General features: G+C 40.1%; 1 protein-coding gene across 3 annotated transcripts in view; it reads left to right on the top strand.

Annotated features, from left to right (window-relative positions):
• The first annotated feature begins 439 nt into the window (after positions 1–439).
• Positions 440–13,825, top strand: part of UQCC1 (ubiquinol-cytochrome c reductase complex assembly factor 1) — a 94,485-nt gene continuing 81,099 nt past the window's right edge. The window contains exons 1-2 of one of the 3 annotated variants that reach the window (XM_068565676.1): positions 440–552; positions 11,914–12,018. In XM_068565676.1, the coding sequence (XP_068421777.1) occupies positions 529–552; positions 11,914–12,018 (129 nt within the window). In that variant the 5' untranslated portion in view covers positions 440–528. The remainder of the gene's footprint in view (positions 553–11,913; positions 12,019–13,825) is intronic. The other 2 variants (XM_068565675.1, XM_068565677.1) reach the window with 2 other exon arrangements.

The raw sequence follows: 13,825 nt of genomic DNA on the forward strand, positions 1-13,825 counted from the left end.
CATGTGGGATCTTCCAGGACCAGGGCTCGAACTTTCGTCCCCTGCATTGGCAGGCGGGTTCTTAACCACTGCACCACCAGGGAAGTCCCTTAGGGAGTCCAGAAGTGCTAGGAATCTCCCAGGATTCTGCTCTTTTCAACCATCGGTGAAAAGGGGGGAATCCTTGAGGGGACAGAGTCTGGGAAAGAGGGACTCCGACAAGGTGGTGCTGAAGAGTGAGGCTGGGTGAGGTAGGTTAATGAAAGAGCTATGAAAAGCCCGAGGCAGAGGTCAAAGAGGACAGGTGTTGCGATGACTTGAGCCTCTGCGACGTGTCTGGCGGAGACTAAGGAGAGCGGGAGGCGCGCGCCCCAGGCCCTGCCTCCTCGGGCACAGCGGCGGAAGCGCGCGCTCGTGTGCGCAGCAACCTCTGTGCGCCTGCGCCGCCGTTGCAGGGCATCCGCCGGCGAAAAGACGACCTAGAGGAGGGGTGGTTGTAGCGGGGACTCCGGAAGCCCACCTTTCACCCGGAAATGGTTGTCGAGAAACATGGCGTTGCTGGTGCGAGTGCTTGTGAGTGAAGGAGTGATTTTGTGCTGTCGCCCACCGGGCCTCCGGGTTGGAGTCGGAGAGGGCGGGGCGGGAGCAACTGGACGGAAGTGCAGGAGCGGAGCCTGTGCGGTAGCGAGGCTGCGCCGCCGCATCTCTGCGGGGAAACTGAGGCAGCTTCCCACTTCCCCCGACCCTCGGTTTGGCCGTGGCTTCCCCCTCTTTGGAGAAGGCGTGAGACTGACGTCAGATATAAATTTGACGAAGCTTGCTTTTCCTTGGTCACCACCTGTGACTCCTTCCCCTCAGGGAGAGAGGCAGCGATTGGGGCACTGATTGTAGTTTCGGGAGACCCGGGTTCTAGTTCCTGTTCTGTCACTAATGCTCAGGGTGACCTTGGGCAAGTCACTTTTGGGCTTCAGAGTTCCTATGGGCAAAGCGAGGACGTAAATCTGCAGGTCTTTGGGATTCTGACGTTCTTTGGGTTTGTTTCAGAGATCAGTAGATTAATTATTAACTGTATAGTTAAGTGGAATACTCTTAAAGGCTATTAGAGTGAAAGCTGCACGAGAACTGGGGTCATATCTGTCGTTTTCACTCTGCCTAGCACAGTGTCTGGCACATCATAGGTGTTCAATAAAGATTTGTTGAAGGAATGAGATAAGTGACGAAGAACTAGTCGACTAATTAACACCCATATGGGAAGCTGCTGCACCTCTTGTGATTCAATCCTGAACTTCTAGCTGACTCTGACTTATAGAAATTAAAGAGAACAAAAGTTAGGAGGATACAGAGCTTGGGTCCTAATCATGGAGGGATAGTAGAGTTTATAATTTTATCAAGTCTTTCAAAAACTGGGTCAAGGAGATTGTTTTCATAGCAGACACTGTGTATTCCTGCCTCTAGCTTTCTTTTGAGTTGTGATATTAGAAATATTTGTGTCTAATCTTTTTATATGTGGCATACACGGCCTGTGATTTTACTTCTTGTATACCTTGTCAGCCTAGCAAAGTGCAGTGCCCTCTATTGTTGCGTAGTAAAAGTTTTTTTGAAGAGTAGCTCCTGTAACCTACAGAAAGTCACTTGGTGAAGTAATTGTTGATGCCGGGGCAGGAACTGATTCAGATCTGAGGACTGCTGAGGAAATGGCAACTAGGATGTCCTAAGTGTTTTTTTTTGGCCATGGTGCTCGGCTTGTGGGATCTTAGTTCCCTGACCAGGAATCGAGCCCAGGCCCCTGGCAGTGGAAGCGCAGAGTCCTAACCACTGGACCACCAGGGAATTCCCTCCTAAGTGTTTTGTTTTTTAAAAAAAATATTTATTTATTTTTATCATTATTATTTTTTTGGCTGTGTTGGGTCTTAGTTGCGGTGCGCAGGCTTCTCTCTAGTTGTGGCTCGCATACTCAGTAGCTGCGGTGCATGGGTTTAGTTGCCCTGCTGCATGTGGGATCTTAGTTCCTCGACCAGGAATTGAACCTGTGTCCCCTGCATTGGAAGGTGGATTCTTAACCACTGAACCACCAGGGAAGTCCGCCTCCTAGATGTGTGTTGCTTTTTTTTTTTTAAATTAATTTATTTATTTTTGGCTGCGTTGGGTCTTCGTTGCTGCGTGCGGGCTTTCTCTAGTTGTGAGCAGGGGCTACTCTTCGTTGTGATGCACAGGCTTGTCACTACAGTGGCTTCTCTTGTTGCTAAGCACAGGCTCTAGGTGCTCGTGCTTCAGTAGTTGTGGCACGTGGGCTCAGTAGTTGTGGCTCGTGGACTCTAGAGCACAGGCGCTGTAGTTGTGGTGCACAGGCTTAGTTGCTCTGCGACATGTGGGATCTTCCCAGACCAGGGATTGAACCCATGTCCCCTGCATTGGCAGGCAGATTCTTAGCCACTGTGCTACCAGGCAAGTCCCATCCTAGGTTTTTTGTTTGTTTTTTGTTAATAATCGGGTCTGAAACTGAAATTGTCTTCTTTTTCTTTTTTTAAAAAATTTATTTATTTATTTATTTATTTATTTATTTATGGCTGTGTTGGATCTTCGTTTCTGTGCGAGGGCTTTCTCTAGTTGTGGCAAGTGGGGGCCACTCTTCATCGCGGTGCGCGGGCCTCGCGGGCCTCTCACTATCGCGGCCTCTCATTGCGGAGCACAGGCTCCAGACGCGCAGGGTCAGCAATTGTGGCTCACGGGCCGAGTCGCTCCGCGGCATGTGGGATCTTCCCAGACCAGGGCTCGAACCCGTGTCCCCTGCATTGGCAGGCAGATTCTCAACCACTGTGCCACCAGGGAAGCCCCCTAGGTGTTTTTAAGATAGACATTTTAGGGGGGAAAGATGAGAATTTTATTGGGCCGTAGATCTGAAATGAATACCTTGACTTGTCTTGGAAGTTAGTGGCTGCCCCAGCTGAGCATGCCACTGAGCGTGTGGATGGTTACAGGATCATTTCTTCTTAGTTGGTAGCATGCAGTGAAACCACCTTTCTAACTGCCTTCTATTAGTTGAATCTTTTTCTACCCCCCATTTATCCCTTTCTATTCATCTTTTTAGGTAGAAAGCAAGATTAGGTAAGGGAAGTCACTTTCACTTTATACTGTATACTGTAATTCTTTGAAGTCTTCTTATCATGTTGTAATGTGTGACAAAGCAACAGAAACTCCCTTAGGACTAGAGAGTTACAGTAAACATGAAAGTAGCAGATATTTATTGATCACCTATGCTGAAGAGGCGTTAGGGTTAGGCACTGTGAGGAATTCACAAATACAGGAAAATGCACCTATCTAGGAGTCAGAAGAGCCTTGTTTGAAAGCTTGGCCCCATTACTTACTATGGGTATAGCCTTAAGCAAATCACCTAACTTCTCTGAGCCTCAGATTTTCTTAAGGGTAAGTTTGATAGGGTTGATGAGAGAATCAATTGATACAAGTGACATTTTAAATGCTTTTTTTCCCTTCCTTTTAATTCAGCGACTATTTTGAGTGTTTACTGCATTCTAGGAACTCTCCAAGGGACTGAGGATGAAAAACATAGAACTTATTCTCATGTTTATAATCTAATAGCAGAGACAGAAAAGAAAACTACTGATAACAATTCTTGAAATGCTGTGATAGAAGTCTTAACTAGGTACTATGGTAGCAGAGTAGAAAGGCACCTAACCCAGCCTGAGGACAAGCATTTAGATACTTAAACTAAATGAGGGAGCATTAGATGGGGAATACGGGAAAGGAAATAGAGGAGAAGCATTAGCTTATGCTACTATGCTAGACAACAAAGGCGCTCTAAGTAAATCTCTCTGGCTGGACTCAGGGGCACTTGTGGGGAAATGGCAGTAGAGGAGACATTGCCTTGCATGTCATAGTTAGGGGTTGGAGATTTATCTTGAGGCAGAGGGCAGCCATTGAAGTATTTTAAACGAAGGGAAGATTTATTTTTAAAGGTTTTTTTGATGCATTTACTCTTGTTTTTTTTCTTATTTAAATTTTTAAAATTGAGGAATAATTGATGTACAGTAAATCACACTTATTTAATTGTATAATTTGATAAGTTTTGACACAGGTATACACCTGAAAAGTCATAATCATAATAAAAATAAGGAACATATCCGTCACTCCCCAAAATTTCTTTGCGCCCTTTTGCAATCCTTGTGTTGCTCTCCCTGCTTCCAGCCACCATTGATCAGGGGAACACTTTGTTCCTTCTCTCATTTTTAAATTGAAATTTAAAATTTTTAATTAGTATAAAAAAGTAAAAAAAAAGTCAACATAGTAAACAAAAAACATAGATTTTTGTTCTAATAGATCCTTGTAACAGGGGTGGATATAACAGATGGATCAGTCAGAGAGGGCTGAGATTAGAGTCCCCAAGGCCAGTCAGAAACTAAAGTAATCCTGGAAGAAGTGAGGAAGGCCTGTACTAAGTGGGAGATGGACAGTGTGGTTACAGAAGAAGGGATGGTTGCAAGAGGTATTGAGGTCTACAGAGCTTGATGAGAGATTAGATGTTAAGGATGAGGAAGAGGGAAGAGTCTAACAGCTTGTCCCAGGTCAGCCTAGGATGACTGAGTTAATAGCAGTGTTCTTCACTGAGAAAATCTAGCTGGAGTTTTTGGGGTTTTTTTGTTTGTGTTTTGTTGTTGTTGTTGGTTTTTGTTTTTGCAGCTGGATATTTGGTGTTCAGGAGAGAGAGCTGAAATATAAGTTGTAGTTGAAACAAAAATGTTGAGATTTCTCTAGCAATAATATTGATAGGTAACATTTATAGGGCACTTACCATGTGGTAAGCACTCTTAAATACTTTATGTGTGTGAACTTGCTAAATCCTTACGACAGCCCTTTGAAAAGGTAGGCACTATTATTCCCCCATTTTGCAGACAAGAAAATTGAACCACCGAGAAGTAGTATTCCTGAAACATTCTCATTAGTCTCCCCTTATTTCTTCCTCTTTCTGTCTTTTTGACCAGTTTTTACGCTTCTCTAAGGATGGGTTTGGGAAGGAGGAGTAAACTGAAACACTGCTATTGCTGAGTAGATCTAGCAGAGGAACTGGACATTTGAGCAGTGCACTGGGACTTTTTTATGGTTTTATGAGCTGTTTTGACATTGGTAATAATTTTTACTTTTCTTTGATAGTAGTATAAATTGCAGAAAGCCACACTGGAGTTTAAAAAAAATTGTAGTAGAATATGCATAACATAATTTACCATTTCAACCAATTTTAAGTGTACAGTTCAGTGGTATTAAGTACATTCACATTGTTGTGCTGCCATCACCACCATCATCCAAAGAACTCTTTTCATCTTCAAAAATTGAAACTCTGTACCTATTAAAAGACAAATCCCTATGCCCCACTCTACCCAGCCCTGGGCAACCACCATTCTTTCTGTCTTTATGATTTTGACTACTCTAGGTACCTCATATAAGTGGAATCATACAGTGTTTGTTCTTTTGTGACTGGCTTATTTCACTTAACATAATGTCCTCAAAGTTCATCCATGTTGTAGCATGACAGAATTTCCTTTTTTTTAAGGCTGAATAATATTCTGTTGTATGCATATACTACATTTCATTTATCCATTCATCTGTTGATGGGCACTTTGGTTGCCTCCACCTTTTGGCTATTGCCAAATAGTGCTGCCATGAACATGGGTGTACAAATATTTGTTCTAGTCCCTGTTGTTACTTCTTTTGGGTATGTGCTAAGAAGTAGAATTGTTGGATCATATTGTAATTCTGTGTTTAACTTTTTGAGCAGTCGCCATCCTGTTTTCCATAGCAGCTGCACCATTTTACATTTCTACCAACAAAGCACAAGGGTTTCAATTTCTCCACATCTTCTCCAACACTTATTTTCTTTCTTTCTTTTTTTTTTTTTTATAGTGGCCATCTTAATGGGTGTGAGAGGATAATCTCATTGTAGTTTTTTTTTTTTAAAGATTTTTTTGATGTGGACCATTTTTAAAGTCTTTTAAAAATTAATTAATTAATTTATTTTTGGCTGCATTGAGTCTACGTTGCTGCGCACAGGCTTTTCTCTACTTGCAGCGAGCAGGGGCTACTCTTTGTTGCGGTGTGCGGGCTTCTCATTGTGGTGGTTTCTCTTGTTGCAGAGCGTGGGCTGTAGGCATGTGGGCTTCAGTAGTTGTGACACGCAGGCTCAGTGGTTGTGGCACATGGGCTTAGTTGCTCTGTGGCATGTGGGATGTGGGATCTTCCCAGACCAGGGATCGAACCCGTGCCCCTGCATTGGCAGGCGGATTCTTAACCACTGCGCCCCCAGGGAAGTCCCATCTGCAAGTATTTTTTCACATATTTTTTCTGTTCCTTATTTCTCTCCTCTCCGTCTGAGACTCCCATTATACATGTGTTGGTATGTTTGATGGTGTAGATACGTTTGCTGGTAGGTCTCTGAGACTCCATTAAATTTTCTCCATTTTTTTTTTCTTTCTGTTCATTGGGCTGGATAATCTCAATTGATCTATCTTCAAGGTCACTGATTCTTTCTTTTGCTCAAATCTGCTGTTAAACTTCTCTAGTGAAATGTTAATTTTATTTATTGTTCTTTTCTTTTTAAAAAATTTTTAAAAAAAAATATTTATTTATTTGCTTGCACCGGGTCTTAGTTGTGGCAGATGGGCTCCTTAGTTGCAGCTCACAGGCTCCTTAGTTGTGGCTTGTTGGCTCCTTAGTTGCGGCCTGCGGGCTCCTCAGTTGTGGCACGTGTACTCTTACTTGCAGCATGCATGTGGGATCTAGTTCTCTGACCAAGGATCAAACCCAGGCCCCCTGCATTGAGAGTGCAGAGTCCTATCCACTGCACCACCAGGGAAGTCCCTTATTGTTCTTTTCAACTCCAGAATTTTTGTTTGGCTTTTTGTAAAATTTCTTTCTTTATTGATATTGTTTATTTGGTGAGATACCATTCTCATGCTTTGCTTTAGTTCTTTAGTCATGGTTTCCTTTAGATCTTAAAATTTTTAAATAGCTGGTTCAAAGTCTTTGTCTGGTTTGTCTAATGTCTGGGCTTCCTCAGGGACAGTTTCTATTGATTTTTAAATTTTCCCTTGTTTTGACCATGCTTTTTTTGTTTTTTTACATGTTTCATAAGTTTTTGTTGAAAACTAAACATTTTAAATAATATAATGTGGCACCTCTGGAAATCAGGACTTTCTTTTCCCAGAGTTTGTTGTTATTTTTCTGTTTAGTGACTTTTCTGAATTAATTCTGTAAAGTCTGTATTCTTTGTCGTGTGGTCTCAGACCAGTTAGCTTAGTGGTGAAGTAATGATTGGATGGAGATTTCCTTAAATACCTGGAACCAGTGAGTCTCTCAGTATTTGTTGAGCGGCTCTGTGTGCATTTTGGAGCATGCCTTCATCCTTCTGCCAGTCATTTGACAGTTCTGCCTTAACCTTCACTTCCTGCTTGCGAAGCACCTCAAGGTCAACCACAGATGAGAGCTTAGAGCAGTCTCAGGTCTTTCCTGTTCTGGGCATGTGCACAAACCTGTGCATCTGCATGGCCTTCAAATTCCCAGGAATATGTCAGAGTTTTTCAAGGTCCCTATGCATATCTCATTCCTCTGATTTTCCTTTTAAACTTTTTGGTTAGCCTATTGTTTTCCCCAAGTATTATCCACTGCCTCAGGCAGCCACAAAGTTAAACAATTGCCTCTATTTGTTTTCCACTAACGCTCCTGGGGAGCTCCTGGGGAAAATGGTTTTCATACTGGAGGAGTTCCAAGACGGATGGAGTCTTCCAAGGAACTGCTAGACAGATCAAATAATTCCAGACCTTTGTGAATAAGGTTTGAGGAGCTTCAACCCCATTCAGGAGTCAACTTTTCTCCAGAGAAGACTAGTTCCTTTCAGTGAATACTACTATTTAGAAACCAAGTTTGGATGCTACATGTTGTCATTGCAACTGGGGTGTCATTGCTTACAGGCCCTATCAGTACAGGAGTAGGAAGTATATGTATGTGTATACATATACATAAACACACATATGTTGATTTCTTTATTTATCTCTGTATATTAAAAACTTATACCAGTTACTCTAAATCCAACCCAATAGCACAGGGTTTATTCTATCCTTTTGCCTTTTCATATTTGTTAACTCCTTTCTCTGATAGAAACCTGATCCCTCATCCTTAATATATTTACTGATTTGCTCAAATCCTTCCTGTATTTGTGAATTCACATACTTGCTAAAATTTATTTGTAACCCAAATCAATACTCCTGGTGCTTTTGCAGTCATTTGTGGACATGTGCAGAGGGGTGAAAAATTTGAACTGCAACATGCATATTCCTGGCTGAGGTGATACTCTGACTTCTTGTTTCAGCTATTATGCTGTAAACAAGTATCCTTCTCATGGTCTATTTAGTGTCATGTTTTTTGCATTTTTGTGCTTTTGTTGGTGATTTCCCTGTTTAAAATGGCCCCCAGGTGTAGTGCTGAAGTGCTGTCTAGTGCTGCTAAGTGCAAAAAGGCTGTGATGTTTCTTGTGGAGAAAATTTGTGTGTTAGATAAGTTTTGTTCAGGAGCGAGTTAGTGCTATTGGCTGTGAGTTCAATGTTAATGAATCAACAACATATTAAATAAGGTGTCTTTAAACAGAAACACAAATAACAAGGTCATGTATTTGGTTGATGAAAATGTTGTGACCAGAGGCTTGCAGGAACATAACCCTGTATTTTTCCCCTAGGAGCAATGGTTCAGTGTTTGCTAGCTTAGTGTTTGCGGTCACTTTGTAAAACATAACTATGGGGAATAGGACAATTGACTACCTGTAAAGCCTTTTCCAGCTCATGGGTGAGCAAAGGAAAATACTATGTATCTTAAAAACCACATGAAGAAACAGTCTGGTCAGTGGACTGATTAAAGTGTAGTCACAAAAAGAGCTGATCTGTGAGAATATTTTGAAATACAGTGTAAAATCACCTGCAAATCACAATATGCACAGGAAATACAAACATAAAACTTATCTTTAAAATTTTGGTTGAAGTGTTGGTGAGGCAAAAGGACGATAAGGCCAGTTCCCACTGAGTAATGGTGTTTATACTATCCTAAGTTAAAGCAATGATTTTAACCACTGGAATTTTTTTCTGAACTTGGGAGAACTGAGGTTTGCTAATTGTTATAGACCTAATGTATTAGTACCTATAAGAGGATGATAAGTACTTCCACAGATTTATTGATATATATTTATAAATGAAGTGTTGGGAGAGGTGGGAAGGAAAAAGGACTTAGTAGAATCAGTAGAACCAGAACCTGGAGTCTAGGTTGAAGCAAATGAGCTCATGCTTTGGGTAGGAGTGAAGAAGAGAGTCCCAGAGGAACTCCAAGGGGATTAGCTTGTGTGGAGAAGAGCAGTAATTCTCAAACCAGAGAGTATGAGTCAGGTTTTGGAACTGCTGAGTGGAGAATGCAAGGCAGAGTATGTAAGTATATTGATGGGTTGGAGTCCAGTTGGTAAAGATCAGGTGTTTAAGTTTGACTACAGAGACACTTGGAGGCACTGCAAGCTTTTGAGAAAGGGAATTCCAGGTTCAAAGCAATATTTTAAGAAAATGGTTCTTGCTGCTGTGACAGTTTGCTGGGGAAAGAGGAGTTTACTTACATAATTCAGTAACAGTTGTTAACAGCAATAGTGAAGCTTTTGTGTGTGTGTTTTACTGTTATTGAAGTGCTTTTACAGGTGGTCCTTGGGACGCTTCTGTGAGGTAGGTTTTATTATTCCCACTTTTAGGTAAGGGAAAATGGAGGTCCAGAGTTTTGAGTAACTAGTTCAGGGTCACACAGCTATTTAATGGTAGGCTTGAGATTCAGAGACCCTTTCTGCTACACCTCAGTTTCAATTAAGGATTCGACAAAGAATTGTTGTTGTCGGATTGGAGAAGGAAAGAAAAGAGCAGCTGATTACTACTTTCTTCTAATAGAAGTGATTTAAAGTATTGGCATGAGACCAAGTAGAGTCAAATGCTACAGAGAAAATTCTTATTGACATTGGAAAAAATATGATGAAATTCTTCAGAAAATCTTCCAAAAGTTTGCATTGTTCCTACTTGTAATTTCCTCTTACCTTCCCCCCACCCCCCACCTCTTTGGGCCTGAATCTGCTGAAGTTTCATCTTAGCACGGTATTTACATTTTTAGGAAAGGAACATCTGACATCGAATGATTCTGGTAAATGTGTCAGTTGTTAGTAAACAAGAAGCCAGTAATTGTATCTCATTTGAAAACAATCCCAACAGGTCAAACCTCAGCTGAAATAAAATCCTATTTTTAAGCTTTACTTTTAATTTGAAACATAAGTTGCTATGAGTAGCCTATTAGAAACAGTTACACAACTTTAGAAAGCATCTCTAGGTTTAAAATTCTAATACTTTCTCCCCCTTACCCCTGGCCCTTCCTGCCTACTCATGAGGAAATGGAGATTCAGATTCAACTTAATATTTATTGAGCTGGACATACTGCAAAGGACATTTTTTTTCCTTAAAATCCTGAGAGGTAGGGATTTTTATTTATTTTATGAAAGAGGCAACAAAGGCTCATAGCTCACTGACAGGGGAGCCAAGAGTCAAATCAGTGCTTTCTGATTCCAAGTACAGGACTCTTCCCATAGTATTATGCTGTATTTTAATTGGTTCAAGACTAGGTCATAGAGTGGTAGAGATAGAAGGGACTTTGGGGATATTTCCTTTACCCTTTCATCCCATAAATGAGCATGGATCCAGGAGTTGGGCTTTCTGGATTCAAATCTTAACCCTGCCATTTATTAACCATGTGACCTTGGGAAGTTACTTATCTTATCCATACTTCCATTTCTTTATCCACATACATGGGATAATAACAATATACCTAAGTCATTGGGTGGTGATTATGAGGTTTAAATGAGTTCATATATGTAAAGTACCTGAAAAATACCTGGCACATAGTAAGTGCTTGTAAGTATTACTAATATTTGTTAAGAGGAAACTGAGTATCATAAAGGTGTAATTACTTTCAAAGATTATATTAAAGTAGCTGAGTTTAAACTAGGATCCGGATCTTTGACTCCTACTATTGTAGTTGATGCTTGGCAAAGTGTTTTCAGACAGTTTGGTATATCCAGTCCTCATTATGGCCCTATAAGGTCTACAGGCCAAGTGAAAGAAACCCATTGATCTCCCAGAGTTGGTTTCTAGAATAGAGATTTCCAGTGCTGTGTACGTGGATGCCATTTATACAGTGGGTTGTATTTCAGGTTCATAGAGTAAAGCAGGCTTCTCATTTAGCAAGGTAGAGCTCCTCCTTTCTCCAGCCTAACCTTTAACTAATCCAACTCCTGGATCCATGCTCATTTAGTCCAGAGACCTTTTTGAGGTCAATTAATGCCAGAGGGAAAAATTGGACCTCAGTCATAGCTCTAACAGCCACTTAATCTCTCTTTGTCTTGGAAATCAAATTGCCCAAGTGTGTTTTCCCACCCTAAAAATTTCAGCCCTAGTTTCTTCATCCTTTTGGGGATTATGGTAATCCTGGCACTGTTTACTGTAAAGGGATTTTTATGAGGAGCTTATAAATCAGTGTTTATGAAAAGGAATTGCAAACTCTGATTTAAATGATAAGCTAACTGTAAAATGCCTGAAGTAGGTTTATTTTGTTACTTTCCTGAGAGGGAGCTCATGTCCTCCAGTTTGGGTCAGCTATTACCAGAATTCATCTAGTCCGTGGTAGGCAGTGGTACCTTTTATCCTTGGAGAGATGAGCATGGGGAGGCTTGGTCCTAGTCCTGTTTTGGAAATTCTCCTTTCATGTGCCCTGTTCTGGCAGGATTTCTAGACTTAGGTACACTCTTTGCCTTCTACACATGGAGTCTGATAGAGATTCCTGACAGACTATTTTTTTTTCTTTCTCTAGAGGAACCGGATTAGCATCTCCCAGTGGGTTCCAGTATGCAGCCGATTGCTACTTGTGTCTCATACACAGGGACAGTGGGGCAGGGCTCTGTCTGGTACTTCCCAGGTAAGATTTGTTATTCCTTTGCTTGGTATGAAAAAACCTTAGTGTTTATGTGCAAATGTCATGTATTTATAGATTAGCCAACCAAATTGTGTGATGGAAAAACCTCATGAGACCACTTCTGGGTCTCTGTGGTGCCAGCTCAGGACTAATTCCTACTGTATGGTGTCTAGGGCGTTGCTTCTAAATACCCCAGCAGTGGAACTTAGCCTAGGATACCATGCTACAGTCTGATGACTTTTACTGTTGGGAGTGTTTCCAGATATTCATCTCAGAGTTAACTTTTCTTCAGTTTTCTTTTTGTAGCCACTTTGTACCGCTTTTATTTGGGGTAAGAAATGTTTCTTTATTTTTTTCCTTTTTATGAACCTAAGAATCCAAGGAACAATTATTTCAGGCCTTAGTTTACCACTGATCACATGATTCTTTATAATGTAGTTTACTTTGGACCCTCCTTGAGAGTTTTTTCTCCTGATTTTTGTTAATTGTACAAATAATTTAGTAATAAAGGAAATAAAAATCACCCATGACTTCAAACCTGAAAACATCTGCTGGTTCTTTTCCAGTCCTTAAGTATGTATGTGTGTACTAATTTTTTCCCTAGGTACCTTAACAAATATCCACAGAATTTTATGTTCTGGTGCTTTTTCACTTATTAGAGCAGACATTATTCACATTGTTAGATAGATTTCATAATTAATTTTTTAAATGGCTACATGTTATTTATTTAGCCTTTGTTTATATTAAAATTATTTACAGATTTTTTGTAGACTTTAATGTGGTTACCATTTTATTCTTATATAGTATTTCTTATTTTTAATTATTTATTAAAGATAAACTTCTAGGAGGGTGTACCCTAGGTCAAAGGGTATAAGCAGTTTCCTCTCCAAAAAGTTGTTTTAATTTATACTGCCACCAGCAAGTTTATATAACTAGTTTTTCATCATTACCTCCCCTAAATTGGGTGTTTTTAAAAAATTTAAACTAATTGGGTAGAAAACTGTTACCTTATTTTGCTTTGCATTTCTTTATCAGGGTTAAGCATTTTTCTGTTTATCAGTTATATTCTGGTTTGTAAAAATTACATACTTACATCATTTCTCTGTTTATCTACTGGGAATTTATTTTCATTACCATTTTATATAAATTCCTTTTGTAGCCATTCACTTTCTTTTTCATATTTAATGCAATGAAAAATTATTTTTGATGTATATAATTATATATTATATAATTTAAATAAATAAATATATTAAAATACTTAAAATATAGAGTAGTTCCCTCCAGCTAGTGTGTAAGCCTTGCCCTTCTGAGGACATGTCTTATTTTTACCTGTATTTCCTGGGCTTCTCACTAAGTCTGGCACAGAGAAGGCACTAAATGTATGTTGAATGAATGAAGAATATACTTGTGCAGAAGAGGCATCTACTTTGGGTAGTTATGTAGCTATTTCTTTTCAGAGTTGGGCTAGGTTCTATTTTTATTTTTATTTTTGTGCACTGGAAAATTTTAGTAGAATTTATCCTATAGTTCTAAATCGTTTGTAAATAGTGTGTGCAGACATGGTGGAAGGAGGAACTCATTATATCAATCTCTGACTTGTGCCGTATTCTTTGAATCAATAAACATTTCTTGGGTACCTAATATATACCAGGTACTATATTAGGCTCTGGGACGGCATTATAGCAAAGCATCCATGTAAATAACTTAAAATTGTTTATCTCATGCTGACAAGATGTAATTTTAGCCATTGTAAATAAACTGGACATTTTGTCATATTGACGTTACCTCACTGGTACATCTTCCCATCTTT

This window comes from Eschrichtius robustus, chromosome 16 (assembly GCF_028021215.1).
Source record: "Eschrichtius robustus isolate mEscRob2 chromosome 16, mEscRob2.pri, whole genome shotgun sequence".
NCBI lineage: Eukaryota > Metazoa > Chordata > Mammalia > Artiodactyla > Eschrichtiidae > Eschrichtius > Eschrichtius robustus.